Consider the following 14,445-nt stretch of genomic DNA (forward strand, 5'->3'; position numbering starts at 1 on the left):
GATAAATTGTTGCATGGCGAGAAGTTGCTAAGCTACTACATGGATTTCTCCATTGTGGTTCTAGTGTTCTGATCTTCCAGTGTTATAAAAAAAAAATACACATTGGCAGCAGTTCCCAGACTCTAAAGGGTAACATCACATGAGGTCTTGGGCCTTCCACAAAAAACCAAAGATCCATCTACTTTTGCAACATGGAGAACTTTCTATGGAACATACACGGCATCATACAGCACTGCCAGAAACCACGGTAAATTTAATTCCATGGGTTCCAGTATCCTCAAATGCTGTCATAAGCAAACATGTAGGAAAACCTACTTGGGTACTCACATATAATACTTTCTGCTAGGTAAGCAGGGGAAAGGGGGCACCAAGAGTTCATGTCTGGGTGCTGTGACAGGGGCCAAATCCACAGCTGATTGAATTCAGGACCCAGACATAATCCAGTTCCTTGAATTACTTCTGATATGGACAGGGCTGGGTAGGACTGTCCAGTGCTAGTTATTAGGTGCAAAAAGAAATTTCATTAGGAAGCAGTCCACTAGTTTGCCATTTTTTTCTCTTGTCATGTCTGATGCTAAACATATTTCTCACCCCTAGTTTGGATTTTAGAGATGCAATTTTGTGCTAAGAAAAGGTGAATGCAAACTGACTTGTGGCAGTTTGAGTAGAATTAGGCGAGATCCACATTGCAACCCCACAATTCACATAAAGGAACTGAAATGGTCATGAGAAAGTTAGGGAGATGGGGTGTGTGTGTGTGAGAGAGAGAGAGAATGGTGAAGACAGAGGCAGACAGATATCAGAGGCTTTCACAAGCATATCCCCCCCCCCATGGCTGATCCTTCACCTTCCACCGTGTGTTAAGCTGCTGGTGTTCCCCTCTCACTGCTTCTTTCCCTGAATTCCCCATGCCATCTCTGGCAGGGCAAGCATGCCCCACGTCTATTCAAGGAAGCAGCTTGTGTTTGAAGCTATGTAGATGCACGGTGCGCAGGGGCTCATTGAGAAGTAGCATCCAAAAATACTAATATAACCATCAGAAGTAGTGGTATCAACACTCGTGGGGGATGACCACCATATGCATTGCACAGAGGCAAGAAGTGATTATATCAGTAAAAAAAATAAACCTAATGTGGATCATTAGAAATTAACATTTAAATCTGCCAACAAAGAAGGAAAACTTTTTCTTTCTTTTTTTGCATGGGTGAGTGGGAGGGTGAGGTTGTGCTGTATATATTTAGACTGAGATCCAAAGTAAATTCCATATAATCCATGGAGTTTCTGATTCCCCACATCCCTCCCCCACCAAAGCAGCTATCCTACAAGTCACTCCTCACATTTGGGAGAAACTTGATGAATAGCTTCTGATGAAGTTCAAAGAAGTGCAACAAGGAGAAGGAGAGTGTATGATCCACGTATGAAGGCACTTGTACATGCCTAAGAAATACCAGCCATTTGGTCCATAATATATACTTTTGCTGCATATATGTTTTTGATTTTGTATACGTTAGTTACATCCGTACCTGCATGTGGATTCACATAAGAGCCCTATGAGAATCCATTAGTTTTGGGCCTTGCACCACTGATGGGGCTGAGTTGTATTCTTTTATTTATTAAACAGTATAAAAAAGTAGGAGTAATGTTTATAATATATACAGATCACTCCATATTAATAAAAAGTTAATTTGATGGCATGCTATTATGGAAGCTGTCACTCAGTGGCCACTTTTCTAAAAGGTGATTTTCCAGGTGACTTCTGAACGGTACAAGCTTGATTAACTCCCATCATTATATTGCAATTTATGTTGAGAGGTGAGCGGGGAAGGCTCTAAACTCCTTTTGTACTATTTCTGACTGTCTCCGCCAGCCTTCTCCAACCAGATGCCCTCCAGATGTTTGAACTACAATTCCTATCATCAGTGACCTCTGGCCATGTGGCTAGGAGTTACAGTCCAAAAACTTGTGTAAGGCTGCAATCCAATACGTCTACTCAGAAGTAAGCTCCATTGGGTTCAATGTGACTTACTCCCAGGTAAGTGTGTATTGGATTACAGCCTAAGTCACCAGGCTGGGAAAGTCTATCCAACCCAGAAGGTGAATTGGACAAGGGCAGCACCTATTGCAGTTCCCTGTCCAGGTGGTTATATGTGTGCAGAAGCCTGCTTCCCCTTTTGAAGTGGGACAACTAAGATAAAAAGAATTTGACACTGCTAAGATATTCTTCTTATACAAACATGAAGACAACATGCCCACAGATAATAACTGACTTACTGATCTCAGCTGCTATCACGCTAAGATTATGCCACTGTGATATTTCTCGGTCAAGCATCTTGGAAGTATACATTGATCCATTTCCAGAATGGATGTTGAAGATTCTGTCAAGGTCAGTGTGGCGATCTAAAGAAAACCTAAATATAATCAAGTAGAGAAAGATTTGTCTGCTGCCAATTGCACATATATCATGTTCATGTTCTTATCATAACACAAGAAACAGTTATTCTAATTCAGTGCACAGGTAGATGTCACATTGATAAAGTGGTGGAGCCGCCGGGAAGCTCTCTAACCAAATTTTAGTCAGACCTATCTCTTAGTGCTCTTAAGAAGCTAGTCATGAACCTCCCGTCTCCCTGCGGACTGTCAGCTTGTGGGCAAGGGCTGTCCAAGTTTGGTTTTGTACTGTCTCTTTATGTTACAGGCATTAGAAATTATTATTAACAATAATGCTAGTAAAAATAATTACTCCATTGTGGTATGAATGGCCCATGGATAACATCAGTAAAGTCTAGATAACTAGGGCTGGAACTAGATGTTACAACAAACACAAGGCTACTGCTGGAAAAAAACCCGTTGTGACATCTTTTTCTCATAACAACTAGGGATGCTCAATGATATCACAACACTGTCAGTTTCCCCATCTGCTTTGTTAGCTGCCAGCAGGAAAGGGGCACTCACAGCATGATGCTTGCACTGAGTACCCCAGGATGTGGAGAGGCGGAGGGGAGAGAGCAGGGCAAAAGGCTGTTCTGTGTGTGTGTGTGTGTGTGTGTGTGTGTGTGTGTGTGAGAGAGAGAGAGAGAGAGAGAGAGAGAGAGAGAGAGAGAGAGAGAGACTGACTGACTGACTGTTGTTTGGCCTACACAATTTCCACCCAGTTCAATGAAGTATGTGCAGCTTGGGGTGTTGGGATGTGCATGCTTTTATGACTGAAGTCTTTCTGTATTCTCAACATTGGACTAGTAACTTTCTTCCAGGTTGATCCAGATTGCAATAAGACAAGAATTGATAAGATTTGGCAATACAAAGACTAACCAGAAGAAAATCCCTAATTGATACACTTCTCTTGCCCGTAAGGAAGAGGCTTCCTCCTGCCAGATACAGATGATCCCGATATGTAAACTAAACTAGGGATTTATGTCACATCTAAATAAGCAGAACAATACTGGCTTACTTGAAATTCCCTAAAAAACCAGGAACTAACATGCAATTACACCATGTAAGCAGAATTATAAAGCCCATCTTGAAAGGAATCTTAAACTTTTAACTCCCTCCACATCTTAAGAAGAAACCCTTTCCCTATATGTTCCCATGAGGTCCAAATACTAGAAAAGGAGCAGAATTTTGTCTCTTCAACACACATGCACACACACACCTTCCCTTCGCAACTGGGATCTTTACACTCAAATAATAGTGTACGGTGAGAAAACAAACTAAGAAGTTTTATGTAAGGAGTTCCATTGATTTATTGCATAAAAAAAGGTCTTAAGAGTTTCCAAAAAGAGCTGGAATACTTTAAGGCATAACATTCCCATCCCTAGTTTGTAGCCTTGGCTTCCTTGTTTGCTTACATGCAAGTGCACAGCTGCACTAGATAGATAACTTTGAATATTTTCCTACAGTTTCACACCAATTGACATGCTTCACCCTCTTTCATTTCTCTAGTATTTTTATTTTTAGTTCTTCAGGTGTCAGTGTGTTAGAATATTAGATGAATTGTACCAATGAGTTTGTGTTCATATGCTGCACTGCATTAAGAATATACTGAACTCCTTTCCCCCATTCCTCTTTAATAAATGAATACTCTGTTATTTAACCTAAAACTTTGAGTGTGAATTCCTGAATTCCCTTGGACGTATCTCGAAAGAAATTTGAGCCATGTAAAAGATTCTCCTCTCTCACATGCATATTTAAGGGTCACATGTGAAATACATGCACACACATGTCCCCAAAGACAGATATAACAAGTTAGTTCCATGGAGACTTTTGTGTGCTTCCTGCCCAAACCAAAATAAGAGAGCAATGAATTATTGTCAGTTATATATAAAAAAATACATTATTTGCTGATACAGAAAATATAAGTACAAGTCTGTGCGTAAAATACTCATGTTAGCATAAGTATATGTAATCATTATTGCAGAGAAGTTATATTTAATCTCTACTTTTTATATGAACAGTTTTGTTCCATCAAGTGTTTTTCAGCATGTGGCAAAAAGACAGCTCAGGCAGAACTGTAATAACCAACTACTGTGCTTTAATAAGCAAAAGGCGACTTTTAGTTCCCTGTGAATTGAACCAGATAAATACAGTCATTTACCTTTATTAGCCCTATTATCTCTGTAGTCCAAAAATATTTAATTAGAGAGGTATAATGTAACCCTGCTGCTCCTGCTGCAAACCCCAGATACTATCACTGAAAATTGCATAAAAGGCAGGGACAGCTTTTTCTTCCATTATTATGAATAGTTCTAGCTAATTCTTCACCTACAGTTTATTTCATAGACAGCAGGATACCTGGCCACAACCCTATAGCCAATCTTTCTTGTTAGGTGGGACAGACAAATTTCTAGGTGGGACTTTTTTTGTGGGAGGAGAGGCACATAGTGTTAGCTATCACACACACACCCCTTCACTAGTGGAGAGGATGTGAGGGCCAGGCCAGGGGAAGGGAAAAGCAGTGACCTTCTCTCTCCATGCAGCGAGTGTGTTCACTGGGGCTATGTAAAGGTCAAGTTAACAGAAAATTTGATACAAACACCAAGAATTAAATAATTACCACATTTTTTTGTTTCATTAAAAAAAGATATTAATGATACAATGAACAACTGGATACTAAAAGGTGTAAAACGAACAATATAGTTTATGCTATAAGAAAGAAGTTAAAAGATAGTGTGGAGCTTAGAATACTCTAACCATTCAAATTTATGGAACCATTCTTGCTGGAAATTTCGGCTCTCACTGTTCTTTGAATATGAATGAAGTTTAATTTTTTGCATTGTCTCACTGTTTCTTGCATGATCCCCAGGACTACCAGACTTAAAAGTTTGTTTGTTTATTAAATTTATATCCCACTCTTCCTCCTAGAAGGAGATTATAGCTAGTTCTCTTTCACTTGTGCTCTGTTCTTGTGTTCTGATTCTTCATGAACTGAACTGTTTTTGATGACAGTGAGCTCCTGGCTTGGCTTTGATGCTGGATTAGGTATCTCTGTTTTAGATTCCACCCCAAAATACAAACCTATTACAAACATAATACAAATTTAGGGAAGGACAGACAGAAAATTAATACTTTAGGGCCTGTTGTTAACTCCTTCTTGAGAGTCCCTCCTTCTAGTCTGGTTCCTGATCTTTAGATTTTCCTTCCTTTTGGACAATCAAGAGAAAAATTTTTAACTGGTTGCTATATAATGGACTAACTAAGCAATTGGAAACCAATTGTGGAAAGCAATTGGATTTTTTTTCTGATTGCTGGGTTGATCTTTCTGCCCAGAAACCCTAAAAAGGTCTCATGCTGAGCTGCACACATTGGAAAAATCAGAAATCAGGGCTGAGTTGCAGCCTATAGGGACAGCCAGCCAGCTAACTAGTGTGCACAGCAGTGTTTCTAGTCATCTAGGGCTATTTTCATCCTTTGCAATCAAGTAGTCAAGAAAAAGAAGAAAAATAGCCACTATGATTGTGAGTATAGTGAGTGCTTTAAAAGAGTAAAGCGTAACGTATGGTAGATATTTTTTCAGATCGCTTTAAGTTATTTCTTTATTTCACCCTTTAGCATTAAGTACCCAATACTCATCCTAATAACTGCATAACAAACTAACTCTTACTTCTTAGTGCAGGCAATCAATCATGCTTCTTTATTATTGGCTGGGAAGAGAACACAACTGAAATTGAAAAGCAGAGCAAAGGAAAGCCCAAGGGGTAGAGTCTAACTCTAGCCCATAATACAAAGTTTTAATATTTAACTTTTCAAGGGTCATGTTACTATACAGTATGGGTTTTTTGGGGATCACATAAGTAATTATAGGGTGATAGTGATAATGAAAAACCCACCCTCAGTGAGGGAAAGTCTTGAATAAGCAGACCTTTGGGGGCTCTTCCAGATGAGACTTTTGTTGTGTACCCACCCTGCCTTATCTACTTAATTTTTCAGAAGGCCCTATTCATAAATTGCTCCTGATCTTAAAGCAAGTTATCATTCTTTAAATGGAGGCTGTCATTGTCATATCACAAATTAAAAAGACAATCCCCCAAAAAAATAATTGGGGGGGGGCACAGCTCTGGGTGTGTGTGCACCTATTTGCTCCACCCTGGCTGCAGGGCTGCCTGGCCATACTGAAAAAAATGCAGTGGAACCAACACCAGCATTTTGATATATTTCACTGAAGAAGTTCAGGTCTTCTCACAAACAAATATTTTACCTTGGCATGGTGAGATTAAGATTGGTAAACATGGGGAATGGGCAGGCAATCATTCTTGTTGAATTCCTTGAGCATAATAACATATATACACATATAAACAATCAGAGAAATAGAGATACATAGAAATACTCATAGTGTTCAGTTTATTCTCTTTCTTTAGGACTTCATAAAAAAAACCAATATCTGTATGAGATATACAAAAATAACCAGATGTAATGCTCTTAAGCTATGTTAGAATATATCCTTGTTCTTGCCATTTATATCCAAGAGCAGGCCCTGCAACCTTGCTGGAAATCTTGCCCCTGATCCTTATCTTTATCCCTACCCTTTCTTTCAAGGCTAACGCCAGTTTGGGGTGGACCCTCAGGCAGCAATACCCCTGGCAGACACCCTGCCTCCCACATTGTGATGTCAGCACACTGTGTGCGCACACACTGATGTGACAATGTGTAAGCCCACGCTGGCCGTGGAGAGAAGTGTTGTCTGGGAGGGTTGTGGGGCACCTACTCTGAAATCAGAATCAAGTTGTGAAATCCATGAGCCAACTCCATCATGGATTGCAGAGCTCCATCCCCATAGCCCCAGCCTGTAGATCTAGGCAGATGCCCCTCACGAGTTATCCGTGATCAGTGTTGGGTTGCAGAGCTCCACCCTCACAGCCCCAGCTTGCAGGTCTAGGCAAGGGCCCCTTGGGAGCAGCCAGGGTCCTTGGGAGTGGACTCAGCCTGTGTCCCACCTGACCACCCACTGGCACTGGGTCTATCTTCTTTCAAACCATGAAAGCGCACTCCTGATTTCAACATCATAATTTATTTTATATAAATGGCTCCCTAATTAAAAAATACAAAAAGAAATTAACATTTGAATCTACTGTACATTTTGGAAAGTTATTTGTCTCTTAGTCTGTTCTCTGTGAATTTGGATGCCTCTGAATATATTGTACCTAAATTTTGCATGATGGTTCCAGAGATCAAGGAGCAGGTCTTTGTGTATCTTTGGGTACAATTAGATAGCATTTTAAGTAAAGATAGTGGACTGAACATTTCAAAGCACCACTTATTTTAACCAGATTTAATATATTGTACCCAAATTTTGCACGATAGTTTCTGAGATCAAGAAGCAAGTTTTTGTCTAATGTTTGGATAGAATTGGATGCCATTTTGAATCAAGATAGTGGACTGAAACTTTCAAAACTGTATTGATTTTAACCACTGATTCAAAACTGCATTGATTTTTTGTCATTGTTGTTGTTACTTAGTGCTCGGCATTGCTCAGAAATTCTTTCTGCTAGTTGATTCATAAATAGTGATTGGAGACAAAGGCTGCTTTCACACATGGGGCTAATAGCGCTAGTATAACGGATTAAAAAGGTAGCGCTTCTGTCCCGATTTCTAAAGTCCCTTTCACACTGCAGTACCTCTTGCGATAAGGAACAGTACTTTTTCAGCCGATATAGTGGCATTTTATGCAACTGTCTTTCACACAGCTTGTTTTCATCCCTCACCCATGCACACTGATCCTCACTGTGTAGGAGGTCTAAGATCTTGTCCCGTTGCCATGCAAACGCTCTCCCTTTAGGATCTGACTTTTTAAATTGTTTTAGTTGTATCAAGACTGGGGTGTGTGGGAAATGCTGCTGCTATCTGTGCCAATGCCGTAACACCGGTACAACATTCGTCAGGCAAAAACAAAACAATAACCTGCGTGACTAAAGGGCGGGAATGCACTGCATTCTGGGATGCCTGTCACATGAGCGGCAGCAGCTAGCGAAAAACTCCTGCGATCTTCCGGGTTCCCAGCCTTGCTAACAGATTATTTCTGGTATCATTTATTGTGGAAATTAGCGCTATACTTGCACTACATTCCACCAGAATTCCAGAGCTACCTGGTATGTCGTGTGAAATATAATGCGCAAATTACTAGGTTAGAAATCATCAGAATAACAGAATAAAGTGCAGTGTGAAAGCACCCAAACTCTAGATAGCTGGATTAGAGGAATAAATGTGACTGCATTTGATATTATTGTATTTTATCTCATTTTAATGTACGTCACCTAGAGTGGCTATCTGCCAGATAGGCGACACACAAATTAAATATTATTATTATTATATTATAAATGCAGCTTCACTTACCTGCACGTAGCTCTGGGGAGCAGTAGCATAATTGCGGCTGAGGGTGAAGCCTCAGAAGCCATTTTAAGGAAGGGAGTGTCGTGCGTCGCACTGGGATGACGCGCGATGTTCCGCATGGAGGAGGCAGAGCTAAGGGGCTATTTAAGCCCGCTCCACCCCCTCCGACTTCCTCTTGGCTCGCGACGACGACAGAGGGAGGATCAACGAGGGACAAGTCTCTCTCTGTAGCGGCCATTTTACTTGGCTGCGTGGTCGGCACCATCTTGGGCGCAGAGTGTCAGTGGCCTTGAGGCCTCATTGTGATAGCAGTGGCGGCAGAGCCAGGTGCTGGCACGCCACACACATCTGGTGTCCCGCAGTCCCGTAATGAAAACGGCCAACCTCGGCCAGGGATTGGGACAGGTGAGTTACCTACACCCACACAGGGAATGGGTGGGGCAACACAAGGCTGGCCACAGTGGGGGCCATGTGCCTCGGGGCAAGCTGGACAACATCATACTCCAGTTAGCTCCATATCACAGGCAGTAATGCGGGGCAGGGGGTTCAACAATGGCTGTTCTGCTGGGAGTTTAACTTCCACGGGTCCCGCAACCCGTGCCGATTTCGGCACGAATGTTCTATATGTGGGGTGGAGCATTCATGTCCCACCTGCCCACGGGGCAAACCCTTTAGGGGCGGGGGTAGAGACTATCAAGGAGGCCGGAGACAGCCCCCTGCGGGAGGTGCTCAAGGAAAAGGGCCCCTCCCCAATTAAATTAGACATGTTAAAACACCTCCTGGACAGTTACCCAAACCAGGGGGTTGCGCGTTTCTTGTTAGATGGGTTTTCCTTAGGCTTCCGGATTCCCTACACCGGCCCATGTATAGCCTTTAGGTCTCGCAACCTTCGGTCCATGGTGGGAAATGAGGACTTAGTGCAGCATAAAATAAATAAGGAAGTGCTGGCTGGGTGAGTCCTCGGCCCATTCCAGTCTCCCCCTTTCCCTAATCTTAGGGTGTCTCCCTTGGGCATTGTGCCCAAGAAGGCAGCTGGGGAATTTTAGGCTCATTCATCATTTATCCTACCTGCAAGGGCTGTCGGTTAATGACTTTATTCCAGATAATTTGTGTTCGGTCCACTACACATCCCTAGACACTGCAGTATGCATGGTGCGTTCCTGTGGTAAAGGGGCATTTATGGGGAAGTGTGATATCAAGTCCGCCTTTCACCTCCTGCCAGTTCACCCAGCAGATTTTGAGCTAGTGGGGTTCACCTTTTTGGGCTGATTCTATATGGATAGGGCCCTGCCCATGGGGTGCTCAATATCTTGTGCTGTTTTTGAATGCTTCAGCTCCTTCCTGGAGTGGGCTGTCAGGAGACGAGGGCGCTTGCACATGGTTGTACATTATCTGGATGATTTTTTATTTGCGGGTAGGGCAAACACGAATGAATGCCAATATTTAATGTCACAATTTAGTGAGCTAGCCGAGGATTTGGGTGTACCTCTGGCCTTAGAGAAGTCTGAGGGCCCTGCCCAGGTCCTGACATTTTTAGGTATCGAAATTGATGCTGTGAATATGAGTTGCCGGCTTCCCATGGATAAGATCAACATTCTGCGCCTTGAGATCTGGGAGGTTGCTGGGGCTAAGAAAGTCTTTCTTTCTACGCTCCAGAAGCTGGCAGGACACCTGAATTTTGCTTCCAGGGTCATCACGCCAGGGCGGGCCTTTTTAAGGCGCGTCTGTGATGCGATGGCAGGGGTTTCTCAGCCTCGACACTGGTTCAGGGTTACTGCAGCATTGCGAGTGGACCTCACTGTGTGGTCCTCCTTTTTGCAGGACTACAATGGGGTCTCTTTTTGGAGGCAAGAGAGGCTCCTGGAAGCAGAGCTGCAAGTTTGTTATGATGCCTCAGGATCTTATGGATTCGGAGTTATATTTGGGTCTTCCTGGTGTAATGGACAATGGCCTCAGGATTGGATTCAAGCAGGGCTGGACAAGGACCTGACCTTCCTTGAATTCTTTCTCATTACGTTGGCAGTACATTTATGGGCAGAGAGGCTCCAGAACTCTACTGTCCATTTTTGGTGCGACAACGAGGCCACAGTACATGTTATCAACTCCCTTACATCCAGGAACACCAGGGTTATGGGCCTGGTCCGGGCTTTTGTTCTCCAGTGCCTGCGTTTTAATGTTTTGTTTCGGGCATGGCATGTTCCTGGCATTGACAACAGTGTTGCTGATGCTCTTTCACGGAACCAGATGGACCGTTTCCGTCAGCTGGCACCGATGGCCAGGGCTCAGCCGGATGCCATGCCCCCTGCAATCTGGGAGATTGGAGAGCAAAGTCGGAGAGGGCAATAAACCTCTCCATTGCCCCCAGCATACTCACCAGCTATCAAAGAGCAAGTAGGGCAAAGGAAGACTTTTGGGCCAGCAAAGGATACATGCCCCAATGGCCCATTCCGGTGTGTCATCTGCTGGAATTCCTGGTAGATGGCAGAAGGCAGGGCTTATCCATACGAGCCTTAAAAGGTAAGCTAGCTGGACTTTCCTTTTTGGCCAAGGCACGGGGTTTTCATGACCATTCAGCAGATTTTAGGGTATGACGTATGTTAGCTAGGTGGATTAGGGAACACCCCGCTGCCCCTGATCACTGCCGTCCCTTCTCACCTGAACTTTTAGGTGAGCTAATGACCCAGTGATGAACAGTATGTTCCCCTTGCCACGAAGTACTCCTGTTTAGGCCGGTGTCCCTTACACTGTTTTTTGGGGCATTTAGGTTAGGGGAAGTGGTGGCTGGGGCTAAACTTGACTATTCTCAGCGTGCCTTTTTAATTTCGGACATATTCATGGCAACCGACAGCGCTTACATCACACTACGTAAGTCCAAAACGGACCAGAAGGGTAGGGGGTGGACCATCATTTTAGCCCCCTCCACTTTGCCACACATTTGCCAGTGTTGGCCCTGCAAGCCTTCCTAAACGTTAGGGGAATGGGAAGTGGATATTTATTCATTCATGGAAATGGATCTCCCCTTACTAGATAGCAATTTTGGGTGCTTACCAAAGGGCATTACAAAGACTTGAACTGGACCCATCGGGATTTGGGACCCATTTCTTTAGAACTGGTGCTGCCACTACAGCAGCTGGGCTTCGTTTCCCACGGGCTAGGTTGCAGGCCGTTGGAAGGTGGACTTCAGGGGCCTATAAGGCTTATGTCCGCCCTTTGAAAAGGCCTGGTAATACAGAAGCCTAATGTTGTTCGCATTATGTTTGACAGTTTGCTGGACGGGGATGGAGCGGACGCACATCCTAATCTGCGGCCACAGCATGATTTTCTGGGCGGGCTGTAGGGCCGCATCATCTCGAATGGGCTCGCAGCTGGGGCTCAGCCAACGAGCTACCATCCAATGGCTTGGCCAGCGTGGGATGCATGATGAGAGATGAGCTTTTGCCATTATGAAGCTTCACGTCATGGCAGAGCCAACTAACCTTCAATTTTAGCTCATAGTTGGCTTATGTTATTGTCAAATGTGACTAAAATTAAAAAGGAGCCATGATAAAAGCCTCATTAGTGTTTGGTTATATAAGTATCTTATACAGACAGTTGAAGAGGAGAATAAACCAACATGCTTCTGAAAACATATCAAAGCCATGGAGCTGAACCAAATATTCATTAACTGTACCCTTAACGCTCAATTATACCCTGAACATTCATTGAATATTTAATATCTGTATTTTAAATGGATACTTAATATTTGAATTTGAGATGTGATTCCAATAATTAAAACAATATTTGGCAGTATCTGATAGATGCCATGCCATATTTTAGCACTGGGCTGCATTTGATAGTTGATATGCAATGGTTCAGACAAGCATAGCTGTTTAATAAGCCGAGATACCAGCAAGCTGTTGGCCATGCATGTACCTCTTTACTTTTCTCTTCACATGAGCGAGCAAACAAACTGACAAGCAAGTAAGTCTTCCATTAACTATAGTTTCCTGGTAAAAGCTTTCAAACACACCAAGATATTAAGCCATGGTTTGAAGTTGATTCAACAACTAGGTTGTTCTGAAGATGTTAACTATTGTTTTCCAGTTAGTTACAAAATAGGAAACAATAGTTAATGGAAGATTTCATTGTTTGCTGCCACCGAGAAAGGATCATCCAAACTCACCCATTTTGTATTTAATATTATTTCAAGACTGACAGCTGATGAAATTTCATATCTGATGTTTGCTAAAACCAAAATGTTTGAACTAAACGTGCACATTCTGTTTCAAAATGTTGTGTTCAAAGTTTGATTTTTTGTTAAATCTTGGATCTACCAATAAGCCTCTGAAAAAAAGGCAAAACTGTTGTTTTCTTTTGTGTAAAGATTAAAATATATACCTATGGACCAGTTTTTGGTCACAACTAAATATTTGCACTTCATAGGAACAGTGCATGCAGAGACAGCTAGTGTTTCATTATGAAAACGAGAGATGGCAAGTCACAAACTTGCCTTGAGGTTTCACTCTCTGGCCTGATAGCCTTTTGAGAATAGCATTCTACATGATCAAAATAACCTCTTCAATAATACTATTTCACATGTTCCGGGATAGAATCCTGGTTGGCCTAGCTCAAATTATACCATAGTTCGAATTTTCCATTGTCAGTACCTCAAACATACCTTTCTGCCCATTTCGCCAGTCAGAGCAACAGTTTCAACTGAAACAACTAGGCAGGGAGATAATTATCGCATTGTTCTCAATCAAAACTTTATATTCTGGCTTTTACCTGATAGGTCCTGCAGCTGAATCTGGATCTCGAGCCATTACCGTGCCTATGATTGTGCCCACCTCAATATCTTCATGGATCTCAAAAAGGTATGAAGATCTGCTGAAAATGGGGGGTTCATCCACATCTTCTACAGATATTTTCACAGTAGTTGTATCTTTAAAAGGCCCAAGATAATAAAATCGTGGGTCAACATATAGATTCTCTGCCTCCACTTTTAAAGTATATAGTCTTCGACTCTCATAGTCCAGTGGCTATAAGAAACACAGTGATGAAGCAAAATTAATAACACAATGCCACAAAAATATATTAGGTGTTAAGGCTACATTGTAAAAAGTGGGATAGCATGGCAAGCAATATTTCACATTTATTTAATGTCAACAGTGTGCCAGGTCCTGAAGTGAAAGCAGATATGACATATTCTAAGTTATGTGGCATAGCTTGTACATAAGAACATAAGAAAAGTCTGCTGGAAAAGGCCAGTGGCCCATTAGTGTCTGTGGGAAGCCTGCAGCAGGACCTGAGTACCAAAGCACTCTCCTCACCTGCGGTTTCCAGATGTTTAGAAGCATGCTACCTCTGACTGTGAAGGTAGAGCACAGCCATCATGGCTAGTAGCTATTGATAGCCTTATCCTCTTATCTATTTGTCTAATCCTCTTTTAAAGCCATCCAAGTTGGTGGCCATCACTGTCTCTTATGGAAGCAAATCCCATAGTTTTAACTATGCTCTAACTTTCTTTTATCTGTCCTGCATCTTCCACTGGATATCCATGATTTCTTGTGTTATGAGAGAGGGAGAAAAACTTTTCTCTATCCACTTTCTCCATGCCATGCATGATTTTATACAGCATCATGTCAC

General features: G+C 42.5%; 1 protein-coding gene across 4 annotated transcripts in view; it reads right to left on the reverse strand.

The window, feature by feature from the left end:
* Nucleotides 1-14,445, reverse strand: part of LOC133366634 (cadherin-10) — a 158,084-nt gene that overhangs the window by 10,396 nt on the left and 133,243 nt on the right. For all 4 annotated transcript variants that reach the window (XM_061589975.1, XM_061589949.1, XM_061589966.1 and 1 more), the window contains exons 7-8: nt 13,585-13,838; nt 2,272-2,408 (exon numbers count right to left, since the gene is read on the reverse strand). In XM_061589975.1, coding sequence (XP_061445959.1) covers nt 2,272-2,408; nt 13,585-13,838 — 391 coding nt within the window. The remainder of the gene's footprint in view (nt 1-2,271; nt 2,409-13,584; nt 13,839-14,445) is intronic.

Source organism: Rhineura floridana, chromosome 1 (assembly GCF_030035675.1).
Source record: "Rhineura floridana isolate rRhiFlo1 chromosome 1, rRhiFlo1.hap2, whole genome shotgun sequence".
NCBI classification, from domain to species: Eukaryota; Metazoa; Chordata; class Lepidosauria; order Squamata; family Rhineuridae; genus Rhineura; species Rhineura floridana.